Source organism: Sinocyclocheilus grahami, unplaced genomic scaffold, assembly GCF_001515645.1.
Source record: "Sinocyclocheilus grahami isolate Dianchi unplaced genomic scaffold, SAMN03320097.WGS_v1.1 scaffold362.1, whole genome shotgun sequence".
NCBI lineage: Eukaryota > Metazoa > Chordata > Actinopteri > Cypriniformes > Cyprinidae > Sinocyclocheilus > Sinocyclocheilus grahami.
The window spans coordinates 793,569-807,430 of NW_015505541.1; the positions used below are offsets into that span (position 1 = coordinate 793,569).

Sequence of the window (13,862 nt, forward strand, 5' to 3'; positions counted from 1 at the left end):
GCTGTGGATTGCCAGCACATTTTATGGAGGACTGTTTACTGATCCTGGGAGAGTAACGTTAGACTAAAATGCCGGCAGTTCTGACTCACGTAAGTACGTTTTCTTTTATCATTTGCCACTGATGATTCAAACGCGAGTTTTGGGCAGTGTGGAGTAGCACTTGTTGTTTGTCATTTCTCTGATCACAAATGCAGACAGGGTTTTATGTTTACGTGGCAAGATGCAATGCAACGCAACGCTTAAAAAGACAGTATAAGATATTATAATCAGTAATTATGTCCCCACTGGATGCAACAAATGCCTAGTTTGTAATGGGTTTTAATGTTTTTGTGTCGTCGCTCCGGCTGGGACACGCCATCACAGTATGGTGAGGGGCGTAACATTTCCGTCTCAAGCTTGAGGTATTCGGCCAATCACATCGCACTGGATAGCTGGCCAGTCAGCGCACACCTCGCTTTTTCATACCGATGAGTTTTGTAAAAATCGACGCGTTTCAAAAAGGCGGGGCATAGAGGAGAAACAATAATGTACAGTATGTGGAAAATAATGTGTTTTTTAACTTTAAACCACATAAACACATTTCATTACACCAAATACACAAAATAATGTTCTTTTTAGCAGCATCATACGACCCCTTTAATATAGTTTGTAAAGAGTTGTTCTAATGCACAAGAAAAGTCAAACAACTGCATTGCGTAATAATATATTTAAACATGAAAAACATGTACATGTAAATACACATTTACAGTTAGCTACAAAAAGTGTTTCAACACAAATTAAAGGCATACTGTATTTAACAAAGAACAAGAACAAAAACTAGGTGTACCCTAGTCATCAACCAGTTATTAATGTGCTAGACAGTAAACACGTGGGCTTACACATCACATTTGGCAAATTGTTCCCAAAAGTAAAATTAATTCATTAAATAAATACACAACTCCTAGAGTGACCTGAAAAGAAAGAAGTTAAGCCTCACTGGCCTGATTACTCTGACCTAAATTGGCAGGCACATGGTAATGCAGGTTGCATTTGCATCTTCAACAGGTTGTGGATAAGACCCTTCTGGGTTGGAAACACAAACAAAAGCCAACATATGTGTTATGTCAACAAAATGTATCTGCAGATGACCTCATTTACAACGTGTATAAAATATTAGCTTACTTCAATGATACGTTTGTGAAAGCTCGGTTATAATCAGTGATTGATATGTGACCAACTGTCTGATACCAGAATAATAAAATCTTTCAGCAACACCCAAGCCTACAAGCTTCGAGAAGGCATCAGGTGACATGTCTGCTACGTCTATGGTGCATGTACAGTATCTGAGAAGATTCAAATGGAAGAACAAGGTTTTACCGTCCTACGAAAGAGCGTATAGGAAGCATATAAAAGCAAGTGGTAGTCTGAGGGTCATTAGAGCCCCTGTGTGCGAGGTACCAAAGTGAAACATCCTCGGCCACCAGCATGCATATGCAATTAAACTGAAACAAACTGGCAGAGATATTGAGGTTATGTGACCATGCTACAAGAAAATTATGAAAGCACTGCTAAGAAATGTTTTCTTGTCAAGTGTTTGTTATATCTCAGGATAAACAACATCAAAAAATAGCTTAGTTAACCTTAATACCACAAAGTGAAGAAACAGTGATGCTGAGAAAAGATACAAGACAATGTGTAACAAAAGGGCAGAACAAAAGTGTTTGCTTCCAAACACTACCGATCTGTTTAACTGCAATGGCTCATCCAATCAGCTTCTCTGCTCCTCCGTAACACCTTTCAATGCAGGCCAACATATTCAGAAGAGCAGTCTCACAAACAGATGAGTCTTTTACCAATGCACCTGCAAAGTGTGCTCAGGAGAACAAGACGGGATCACAGCCGATCCTCTGTCAAATGACTGGAAAATCACCTCCTGAAGCTGAAACGGAGCTAGGTGGGAAGAGGGTCGTCGTCGCCGCCACGTTTAAACTTGCATTTGCAGCAAAGCACGAAAGGAGTGGCCAGCAAAAGGAAAGGGGAGGCCACTAGTAACAGCAGACCGAAGCCAGCAAAAATCCCAACAACCTGAGCACAGAGGTGACAGATCCAGGGAGAAAAAGAGTACAATTGTTAAGTAAAAAAGGACTATATGGTACTATACTACAGGTAGTCTGTGATGCTTTGACATGTCAAATCAGATGACATTCAGCCACAGGGGGGCAGTAATGGTTTTGTGATTGTATCTTGGTGTCTGTTCTAGTGCTACTTGTATGGATTTAGTAAAGAGATAAAACTCTACATTTCCAGTTCTAAAAGAATTGTCAACAAGCAAACATGCTATATATATTTTATATATATAATAAATAAAAATGCATTATTTTTGAATAGCCTATTAGTTTGATGTAGTACTGAATAGTCAAACTGATGTTTTTTCACAAAAAATATCAATGTGGTTTTATTAACATTCCTCCAACGGTGCTTTTGAGGATCAGCCACCTCTCTCTTTTTATTCCAAATACAATAAAGTAACAAAAAAGCTCCCATCTCCCTGCACTGTAAAGTAAGCCATTAGCAAATGTGACATAAGCCACTTTTGTAATAATAAACATGCACATAATATCTCCCTACTATAGAAAAATAAATCGTGCCCTGATGGCTTTTAGAAAATGGAGGGTTATTTCAGGTGAATTGTGTGGGCCAGCTTGTCTTTAGCACTTCAGATCTGCAGTCTAGAGGGATATGCTCATGTGGTACATACCTGTGTCCGATGCCAGATGACGGAGGCTCTGGAATGACCCAGTTTATTCTGGCAGGGTCCTTTATCATAGTGGATTAGTAAAAAGTCATCCTGAGGAGGCGGAGATGAATATGAGTTACATGGAGAAAAACTCCCACCAACATATTGCTCTAACCAAGCATAACAGTACTGAGGGAATAAGACATGTAATCGGACATCCCAATAAAAGTTATGCTTTTACAGTAAATAATTAGTATAGACATTTTTTAAATAATAATAAAAAAAAAACTAGTTAAACAGGTCATACTGTAAGAACATCTTACGTCTAATGACTCCAGGCAGTACCAGCAGAAGGCGTGCTTGCAGTTCTTACACATCATCTGGGCACAGCCTTCATCTCTCTCAATGTAAACTTTACATTTAGGACAGCGTTTGATTGGAGCCTCGTCCTTCTCACTCTTGAGGTTGGAGCTGAAAGTCGGGAGATGAACATGCAACAGAACAGGTCATGAATGTCATGTTTTCATCAAGGCTATTTGAATACCTCTGACATTGTAGTGTTAGGTTTGGAAGAAATGATTTTACCTAATGTTATGAAATGATTAACTAGAATTTCAACTTGCTAACATGCGTTAAATGTGTATATAAACAATACAGTTCAGAAGTTTGTGGTCGGCAAGAAAGTCTCATATGCTTATCAAGGCTGCATTTATTTGATCAAGAATTCAGTATAACCGTCGAACTGGGGAAATATTATTTCAATTTAAAAATCAATTTTAATATATTTTAAAATGTAATTTATTCCTGTGATGGCAAAGCTGAATTTTCAGCAGCCATGACTCTAGTCTTCAGTGTCACTTGATCCTTCAGAAATTCTAATACGCCGATTTGTCGCTTAAGAAACATTTCTGATCATCAGTGCTGAAAAAAAAAAAAAAACACTTGCGGACTTCTTTGATCAGTAGAAAGTTTAAGAACAGCATTAAGAACAGCAGAAATAGAAATCATTTGAAATGTAAATGAATCAAATGTGTCAAGTTTTAGATGTCACCATTTTTTTTTAAATGGTAAATTCTTCCATGATTTTGCTGAGATTAAACTGAATCCAAACAGGAACTTTACTAAAATGAATAATACCAGTCATGTTTCTGAAAAAATCATGCATACCTTTGTTGTAAAACAGAGGGATACTTCAATAATATCTGTATACTGAACTTTAAATAGGGGAGAGAACCCTATTAAAAGAATTTGAAGGAAATAAAAGGCATTCATTTTATTTTTACAAAATAAGGTGCACCCACAGAAACAAGATTTCTGCTGTGAATGCTATATGATTTGATGCTGAGGATTTAAAGTACACTAGTGCAAGTACCCGTTTTCCCCAGGCAGGAAGGTGGTAATTGGCAGGCTCTCCTGACATGCCTGGCCGCTGTGGCAGTCTGCCCTGCAGGTGGAGCAGAAACGCAGACTGCACTGAGGGCACTGCACCGGCTGCGGCAGCTGCACCTCCGATTCATTCAGCTGGCACACAGCTTGGCATGAGGACGATGGGCACCAGGTCCGACAAGGATCCAGAAGCACCTCTGCAAGGAAAAACAAACAGCGTATTTGAAATTATGACCCATTTGATTTGATCTACAATGACTTCAGACATCTACATTCCCGTTTTGACATTTGGAATCAAATTTTGTTTTGAGATAAAAGAGGTTGATGTATGAACACATTCTCTTAGTCTGTATGATGTAAGAACTTCCTCCCCAGTGAAAAAGACTAAGCTCCAAAAAAGCTGATTTTGAATAAAACATTTAATGTCCTGATCACTTTATGTTGCACGATTCTGTGTAAATGTTTTATGAATGTATCAAATTTGAATGCAGGCTTTTCAAAGAGGCTGTTCTTATAAGATATATATATATATTAGACATGACAAAACTCACAGACCCATCTTACTTGAACAAAGCATCATTCATTCTAAATACAATGCATTTCTTAAAGGCACAGTAGCAAAAAAATAAAAACAAACAAACACTCAAAAACAGGGGGGTGGGGGGGTCATACAATAATTGAAAATTGGCTTAAAAAGCTAAACCAGATTAATATACTTCATGAATCTCTCAGGAAAACTCACCTCGCTCAAACTGGAGTCTCTTATAATGTTGCATGACTTCGCTAGCCACCATAAACTCAATCTACATCAGAGAAAGAGTTTATGAGCAAGACTGGCGCAAGCGACTGAGCAAGAGCCTGTCGTAACACTTTGAATACAGCACGATTATTTCTAGTCTCTGGCAAAAATTACAAATTTTAAGTGAGCTTACCTCGTTTTCCAGCAAATGTCCCTGTTTTGGGCAGGCAGAGTCCGGACAGCTAATAGCTGTTTCAAGGCCCTCTTTAATGAGGAGTTCAACATATTGCTTCAAACACTGTAAGAGACAGATTCTTATTTTTTTAATCTTTGAAAAAATAATGAGACAACTGCTGCCTGTGGTTGTTTCCAACCACAAACGCTCTGTTCATTGTAGTCAAGCCAACATTAGACCGTCAAAGCATTCTGCTGAGACAACATTCAAGAGCTGCTTGTAGAGAACAGGCCAGTTTGGCAAATATCAAGATTCAAGAAGATAACACATGGCAAAAACAACTGACAAAGCACTAGTATAGAATTATATGTACACATACTCAATTATATATTCTATATCTAGCATAAAAAAAAACAGTATCTATCTATCTATCTAGCTGATGAAAAATAGGACTCAGGCAGGTCACAATCAGTATTTAGATGCATATGAGCACCAGCTTCTGTACATTTAGCGCAGTTACATTACTGCGGTATTCCCACTTGTGAAAAGGCTGTCTTACAATTTGTTTTGTTAGCCTGGAATGCACACTGCTGAAAAACACACTAAAGTGGCCTCTGAAAACACAGTCCTTACCAGACTGCAAAATATGCACTGGCACTGGGAGATGGTGGTCATCCGTTCCAGGGGAAACTCTCCCAGGCACAGTTTACAGGACAGAAGGGGCGCCAGGTCCACGTCCCAGCTGGGTTCATAGCGAGAGCTGCTCATGGTACGCGGATCTGGGACACTAAAAGACAGAAATAATAAAAACAGCTGAAGCAGTCAATAAATATCATATTTTATCTAAATAAATTAAAACAGAACACTGCAAAATATAATCAATAATTTTAAATGCAACAATTGAATTTAGACAACACTAGTACAATAATATATTACTACAGTATTTAATAATAATTTTAATTACGGTTATATTTTCAGCTTTAATTTTGTGCATTCATTAATAGTTTTTTTGTATATAACATTTTATTTTTAATATTTCCACTAGCTTTAATTTGTTTTTATTTCAGTTTTAGTAATTTTATTTCTTCAAACTTATTTCAGTTAGTTGCCAAGTTGAACTTTTTAATCTAATATTTATAGGCCCATTTAATTTTACTTCAACTTTATTTCAATTACTGAAAACATTTAATAATAGTTTTCGTTTCAATTTAAAATAACACCACTGATCACAGTAATATAATGAACCGCAAGGAAAATAAATAATTCTGACACTTGCTAAAAATCTCTGAAAAAAGCATTTAAAAACAGCGTTTTTAAAGATTAACTTTTAGTGAGCATTGACAACAAAGTCATCTTTGTAATGTGTAATTTAAAGGTAAAAATAGTGGGAGTTGGCAGACACTTCCCCTTTAACTATGACGATGGATACAAACATTTGGGGAATCTCACTCTTTATCTATTAAAATGTTTGGTCTGCCACAAGAGTTTTCCCTTCAGAGAGCTTCTGCTGTTTGCCAAGGGCTTGTCCAATCAGTCAATGGCATGTATGTCAATATCCCTCAGTACTGCTGCCAGGCAACCCAAAGAAAACTAATGACCGTCTCTACTGGAGAGCTCTACAGAGCAGACTCCCTCAGAGAGTACAAGCAACACAGCGCAGCCTGCTATAAACAAACAGACTTCTGCAAAACACACTGTATGCGTGAACTTTCAAAAGCACCTTTACAATATGCTACAGCAAAACTTTTGCACTAAAAAGTAATGTGATTCACCTCATCACGCACTACACACCATCACGTGCTGAAAGAATGAATTGTTGAGGAACATTCAGATGGTCTAGTTAGTACGCTTGCCATAACTGGGTCACACACAGCGGTTTGGCACAATGAACCCCTCATAGCGTCCAAGATGAGGACAAAGAGTGGCCAACAGTTTGGCACTGTAATTGAACTTTTCTATCTGCAGACGGAGGTTAATAGTCTGAACTAGCTGACAGCTGTTAAGCACATTTTCTTGTAGTGTGTGCACATTTAAAAGCGTTCACAGATCACTTAATAAAGAAACTAGTTTTGCAAAAAACACTGGGGCTCCGGAGATGCCAATATAGCTTTCATCTAAGCTTTTAGCACAAGTATGAGTAAAATTATACAACAAATTATAAAGGTCTTGCGTAAGATCTATTTTTAATCTATCTAGGTTAAAGCCAAATTAAGCTGTTCTCAATTGTCGCTCCAACTGTCTCTTGTGAGCAGGGTAAAAACAGTTTGGCTACAGTCAAGACCTTTGATGGGAAACATTAAAATACATTATCCTCCATTAATGAAGACAATGTAAGGATAAACTCTAAGCATCAGTATTTTTTATTAATAAAGACAATAAAAAAACAGAAGTATTTTAAAAGCACATTTTACACTTACTCACCCAGTTTTCATATTAAACTTTTAAAAGGTGCTGAACCCATTTACAGCAACACTTTAAATAAGCCTGACAGTGCTCAGAACACGCATGCTTTTGGCAGGTCTTCCAATTTGTGTCAGCAACAAAACTGAAATCCCTGAGCAACCCCTAACTGGATTACATTACGAAGGAGGAGTATGCGAATACTTAAGCATAACTGCGCCAGTCAGACTGCTGCTATAAGAGAAAGACAGTGACAGAGAAAGAGGGTTTTTGCATTCACAGTAATTTGATAAATAACACCTTGAAAAAATAAGGCCTTTCATGAACTTTGCTGACATGAAACCTGGTTCCCGACTAGAAAATAAAATATTGCTAATGTTCTCAGTCACTGTATTTGGAGCAGTTTTCTACAGTTCCCTCCAAAGTGAGCACTCTGACTCACTATCATGTTGTTTTATTTTAAAGGAATTTTCTAATCTAGAGGGCTGTTCATATACTCGCACCCAAATTGAACAACTGAACTGAATTTGAGAACTGAATCAGTCAGCTTCATGAATAAATCATCCAGACTGCTTTTGTGAACAGGATCAAACGATTCACTGATGAAATCTGAATCAAAACATCCATCTCAGTTGTGGTATATCACATCATGGTATGACTTCCAATTAAGACTTGATATATAGCACACTAGTTAAATGAGTCATTTATATGTTGTTTTTAATTCCCATTTTAATGATTGGCAAGTCCTTATACATTTTTTATGTTTAGACCAACATGACAGTAAGTACATGCTGACAATTTTCATTTTCGGTGAACAGTTTATCCCTTCAAATTGTTAAATAATATATAAATAAAATAATAGTTAATGATAAAATGTTTTGCACAAAACCGAATTTTCCTGCTGTCTATTCCCACATGGCCATACTGAGGAAAAAAGATTCACAAAACAAGCACACTCATTAGAACAGTGTGGTCTGAAATAATCTCTGCAAGGCAGTGTGCAGGTCAGAGGGAGCCGACAGTGTTCCTGCCAAGCACAGGATGTGAGCTCTGCCCAAGGAAACAGCAACACTTCCTGTTTTTGCCATACGCATGCCAGCATATGTGCCCAGACTTATGCTCCGCAGACTAATAACTAGTGTAACAGTACAAGTACATGCAGAATAAATTTTGGTTTGTATGCCAAAAAAAGCTTTTCTACACCAAAATGTGCAAAATTATGATTGTGATTAATCACCTAAATAATATATATTTTTCTCTTAATTTGCAGAAAGTTCAGAATGAGATATTTGATCTTTTCTCTCAAAAGATTAAGGGAATTATACTGTTGACACTGAAAGGAAATCTTGATCAAAATATGCAGACACCAACAGCCATGCATTATTCAAATAATACAATTCTGTTTATACCACAGTGTAATTGAATCATTTCATGAGAAGATGTGGGTAATAAGATCATGTCAGATAGAAGTATAATCTCACAAACAAGGATTTGAGATCATTAGCAAGTGTTAGTAAAGTGACAAATCGCACGGTGCACCAGAAATCAACCAGATGAATCTCTAGAGGGCTTGTTCCATTTTCTAAAGAGGATTTCACAGATTATGTGAATGGCTGGGATCAAAGGATTTGTAGCAGTTCAAAATACACACCCATCATCTCTCATTCAACAATGTCTGAGAAACTATAAATATATGTCTGAGGAATACAGAGAAATATGTAGGAGAGTTTGTTCTTTGTGTATTCTCTGTTCTCATAAGCGTCTAAATCAATACTTGATATGCTTCCAGAGGTTTTGAAAGTAGGTTGCTTTTTTACTTTTTGGTGAATTTGTAATCTCTGTTTTGAAGTCACTGGCCTGTGGCCTCATTAACTCAGAGATTAACCTACTTCATTGGGATTCCTTCTACTGATCTGTTCACTTCAGATTCAGTGCCATTCACTGTTCTTTTGATGCCTGGAATCGTTTTTAAAAAAAAGTTAATATTTGATTTTGACCTCGCAGTGAACCCATGATATCCAGACCATGTACTTAGAGGCTGTACCTGTACTGTATCTAGGACATGGGGTTCGTGAAGGAACTAAAATAATGAGCGAGCTGAAATAATTCATTAAATCATAAAAATTTAAAATATAAATAATAAAAAAACACAAAAAAATGTATATTTAATTTGCTTACCTGCAGGTCATGTGACTTAATTAAAATCAGAGAACCATGAACATGTGAATGTGTTGTTAAATTATCACATAAAATATTAGGCAATGGGGGTCAACCATAAGGCCTGCGAAGGAGTACAATCTGGTGATTTGCAGAAACTTTTTTTTTTTATTAAATGACTCTAAAATAAAACACTAGTACATTTTGCATATTTGTATGATATATTCATGTTACTTTTAGCCACAGCAAGACGGATACAAATTGTGTGGCACATTACAGCTCACATCTTAAAGAGGCAAATCTCTTTAAAAAACCCACATACACTACGTGCAAATTCATGCCTTCCATCTGAAACTGGATCTGTGTGACGACTGAATCAGTAAAATTTTTCCTATGGTGTGTACGAGTCGCTCATGACAACTTGGACAGTTTCAAAAAGAAATATTACTCTTAAATGTGAATTTCTCAACTTATTACACATACTAAGATACATTAATACTCATTTGTAATCTCTGTTTTGAAGTCACTGGCCTGTGGCCTCATTAACTCAGAGATTAACCTACTTCATTGGGATTCCTTCTACTGATCTGTTCACTTCAGATTCAGTGCCATTCACTGTTCTTTTGATGCCTGGAATCGTTTTTAAAAAAAAGTTAATATTTGATTTTGACCTCGCAGTGAACCCATGATATCCAGACCATGTACTTAGAGGCTGTACCTGTACTGTATCTAGGACATGGGGTTCGTGAAGAAACTAAAATAATGAGCGAGCTGAAATAATTCATTAAATCATAAAAATTTAAAATATAAATAATAAAAAACACAAAAAAATGTATATTTAATTTGCTTACCTGCAGGTCATGTGACTTAATTAAAATCAGAGAACCATGAACATGTGAATGTGTTGTTAAATGATCACATAAAATATTAGGCAATGGGGGTCAACCATAAGGCCTGCGAAGGAGTATAATCTGGTGATTTGCAGAAACTTTTTTTTTTTATTAAATGACTCTAAAATAAAACACTAGTACATTTTGCATATTTGTATGATATATTCATGTTACTTTTAGCCACAGCAAGACGGATACAAATTGTGTGGCACATTACAGCTCACATCTTAAAGAGGCAAATCTCTTTAAAGAACCCACATACACTACGTGCAAATTCATGCCTTCCATCTGAAACTGGATCTGTGTGACGACTGAATCAGTTAAATTTTTCCTATGGTGTGTACGAGTCGCTCATGACAACTTGGACAGTTTCAAAAAGAAATATTACTCTTAAATGTGAATTTCTCAACTTATTACACATACTAAGATACATTAATACTAATTTGATTGTATCAAAGTTTGACTGTGAAGGTCTGTAGTCTGTGATTTAATCATACATTCAAACAGTTTATGTTGTATATAAGAAAATATAATACATAAGGCCCAGACCGACCCTTAAATGCCCTAAAATGATCTGACACCCCTGATGTGGGCTGATATTATGGTCCACTAGACATCAATACACCTCTCATTCTGTAAAGTTGCTGATCAGCATGCAGTGAGTCACCTCAGCCTCTTGTCCTCACTACACTGAAGAGATGCTAAACAGCTCCCTGATCACAGATCTGAAAATTCATAAAGGACACATAAGTAGGCTAATTTATTTGGTCTGGCCTCAATAACAATTCACCTACCTGTACTGAGACATTAACAAATCTTTGACGTAATAGTTAAAGTGTTTGTGCGTATAGAGCAGGAAGACTGAAAACTGGCAGGCACAGTTTGTTCCGGACATGGGAAGTCCCTGTGCATTTCATGAAAGGGACATTCAGAGCTGACCAGCTGTACTACGGCAGATTCTAATGCCACTCTTTCATGCTCAGTCCACTTCTGCAACGTCACACTCGGCTCAATCATCTTCCCCTCTCTTTATATTTATGTCTGAACATCCCAATTTAGGTTAAAGGCACCAATCTTCATGTAAACCAAATGAATGCAAATTAATGCACAATGAAGTCTCCAATTGCTTTTAATAATATGTTTCTACACACTACAGGTTAGACTTATTCCTGTCAAAGAGCAGTTAACTTCATAAGTAATTAATTTCATAACTCATAACTGGCTGCCAATCAAGATATATATCTAGAGTTCAATAGTCGAATCAAGCATGATCTGGGTCACTCTCAGATTGACCACAGAAAATGCCATCACTGTGGCTGCTAGTCGAGTCAAACTAAGCTGAGAGGCTTTGCAGGAGTCTATTGTGCATGAACAAGGCACATGTCCAACTCAGCCCTGCTCTTCTACAATGCACTGAGGACTGGAAGAAAATATTATCAGACTGATCAAATCTGAAATACATTGTGTTTGTACAAGCTAGATGTGAACCACAATTGTGTTGTGTTGGGTTATTATCATTAACTAAGACCAAAACTATTTGAAACGTTTTTGTTTTAAATAGTTACGCAAATAATATGCAATAATAATAATAAATAACAATAATAAATAATATGCAAAGAAAATAAAAATAAAGACTTTATTCAACAATTCGTCTCCTCCTCATCACCCTATAGCGCCATTTTGGAGAGTATCACATAGGTAAACAACGTATGCAACGGATGCACAGGGATACACTGTTTACGCTTTGATCTGAACGCAAACAGCATATCAGTTGCATACATTGTTTACGTATGTGATGCTCTCCAAAATGGCGCGATAGGGTGTCACGGCGGAGATGAATTGTTGAATAAAGCGGTTATTTTTGGTTTTCTTTGCGCACAAAAAGTATTCTCGTAGCTTTGTAAAATTACAGTTGAACCACTGATGTCACATGGATTATTTTAATGATCTCCTTGCTACGTTTCTGGACATTGATCATGTTAGGATCCTTGCTGTCTATAGGAGGGTCAGAGAGCTCAAGGAATACATCAAAAAATTCTTAACTTGTGTTCCGAAGATGAACAGAGGTCTTACGGGTTTGGAACAACATGAGGGTGAGTAATTATTAATGACAGAATTTTCATTTTTGAAACTATTCCTTCAAGTTAAAGTTACTGACTAAAATTAAATACAAATGAAAACTAAATCTGAAATAAAAATAAATCAAACCTATATAGTTATATTTAAAAACAAATCTAAAACCAATAAAAATGACAACTAATTACCGGTACTAAAAATGAAAAACAAAATGTAATCTAATTCAAAATATTAATAAAATATAAAAGCATATAAATAATATCAAAATACAGGCATGCAAACTACCATTTTTACAGATTTTTTAAAAGGGTCCTCCTATTCTTTTACAAAGTCTTGATTTTGTTTTGGGGGTGTACTAGAACAGGCTCTCATACTAGGTTTTTCGAAAAACACATTATTTTCCCACATATTTTATTTCTGTATCAAATGAATTGGTCAACATGGCTTTACGGTTGCGATTATATCACCTGTTGGTTTGGCATGCGTTTGCGTTTTCATGTGGACGGAGATTTTTTTAAAAACGGAAGGAGGAAAAACTAATTTTATAAAAATACCCACGTACGTGTGGACATGGCCTAAGTTCGTCTGCTTTGGGAAAGCTAGCGCGTCTCCGACATAGTGATAACACTCATTGCCTTCTCTAGTGCAGCTCAACCAGGTCTAGTCAATAATCATGCAGATTTATGTTACAAACTTATAGAATTGTACAGTAAGAAAGTTATTTCCTTTAACCAGGAAATTAACGTTCTTAGAATTGACAAGACGGTTGACCCTGAGTGGTCAGCTAAATATCTACAGTGGATCTAAAATATGAATAGTTAATTATAACTAGTTATGGTTAATTATTCATATTTCCCCATGAGCTGATCCGCTACATGGCTTTACGGTTGCGATTATATCACCTGTTGGTTTGGCATGTGTTTGCGTTTTCATGTGGACGGAGATTTTTTTAAAAACGGAAGGAGGAAAAACTAATTTTATAAAAATACCCACGTACGTGTGGACATGGCCTAAGTTCGTCTGCTTTGGGAAAGCTAGCGCGTCTCCGACATAGTGATAACACTCGTTGCCTTCTCTAGTGCAGCTCAACCAGGTCTCTCTCATCCCATTCGTCTGTATTTGTGATATCACAAATCCCGGAAAATATGCGTTGTAGTCCAAACGAGTCATTCGTTGTAGTTTTTGAAAAGTGATTTCTGTTAAATATCTCCTTTTGAAGTGGACTTTGAGCTTTGTAACTTTGCAGGTCTTTTTTATGCTCAAACAGCAACATTACAGACTAACTAAAGTTGAAAAAGTGAAAAACAATAATAGAAACACCCT

At 36.6% G+C, this 13,862-nt stretch overlaps 1 protein-coding gene across 1 annotated transcript in view; it reads right to left on the reverse strand.

Moving 5' to 3' along the window:
- Positions 1-694: 694 nt before the first annotated feature.
- LOC107549108 (probable E3 ubiquitin-protein ligase RNF144A-B) overlaps positions 695-13,862 on the reverse strand; it is a 22,972-nt gene continuing 9,804 nt past the window's right edge. Inside the window, exons 2-8 of the mRNA XM_016230062.1 lie at positions 5,650-5,803; positions 5,035-5,139; positions 4,845-4,905; positions 4,089-4,299; positions 3,040-3,187; positions 2,738-2,827; positions 695-2,064 (exon numbers count right to left, since the gene is read on the reverse strand). Coding sequence (XP_016085548.1) covers positions 1,930-2,064; positions 2,738-2,827; positions 3,040-3,187; positions 4,089-4,299; positions 4,845-4,905; positions 5,035-5,139; positions 5,650-5,784 — 885 coding nt within the window. The 5' untranslated portion in view covers positions 5,785-5,803 and the 3' untranslated portion in view covers positions 695-1,929. The remainder of the gene's footprint in view (positions 2,065-2,737; positions 2,828-3,039; positions 3,188-4,088; positions 4,300-4,844; positions 4,906-5,034; positions 5,140-5,649; positions 5,804-13,862) is intronic.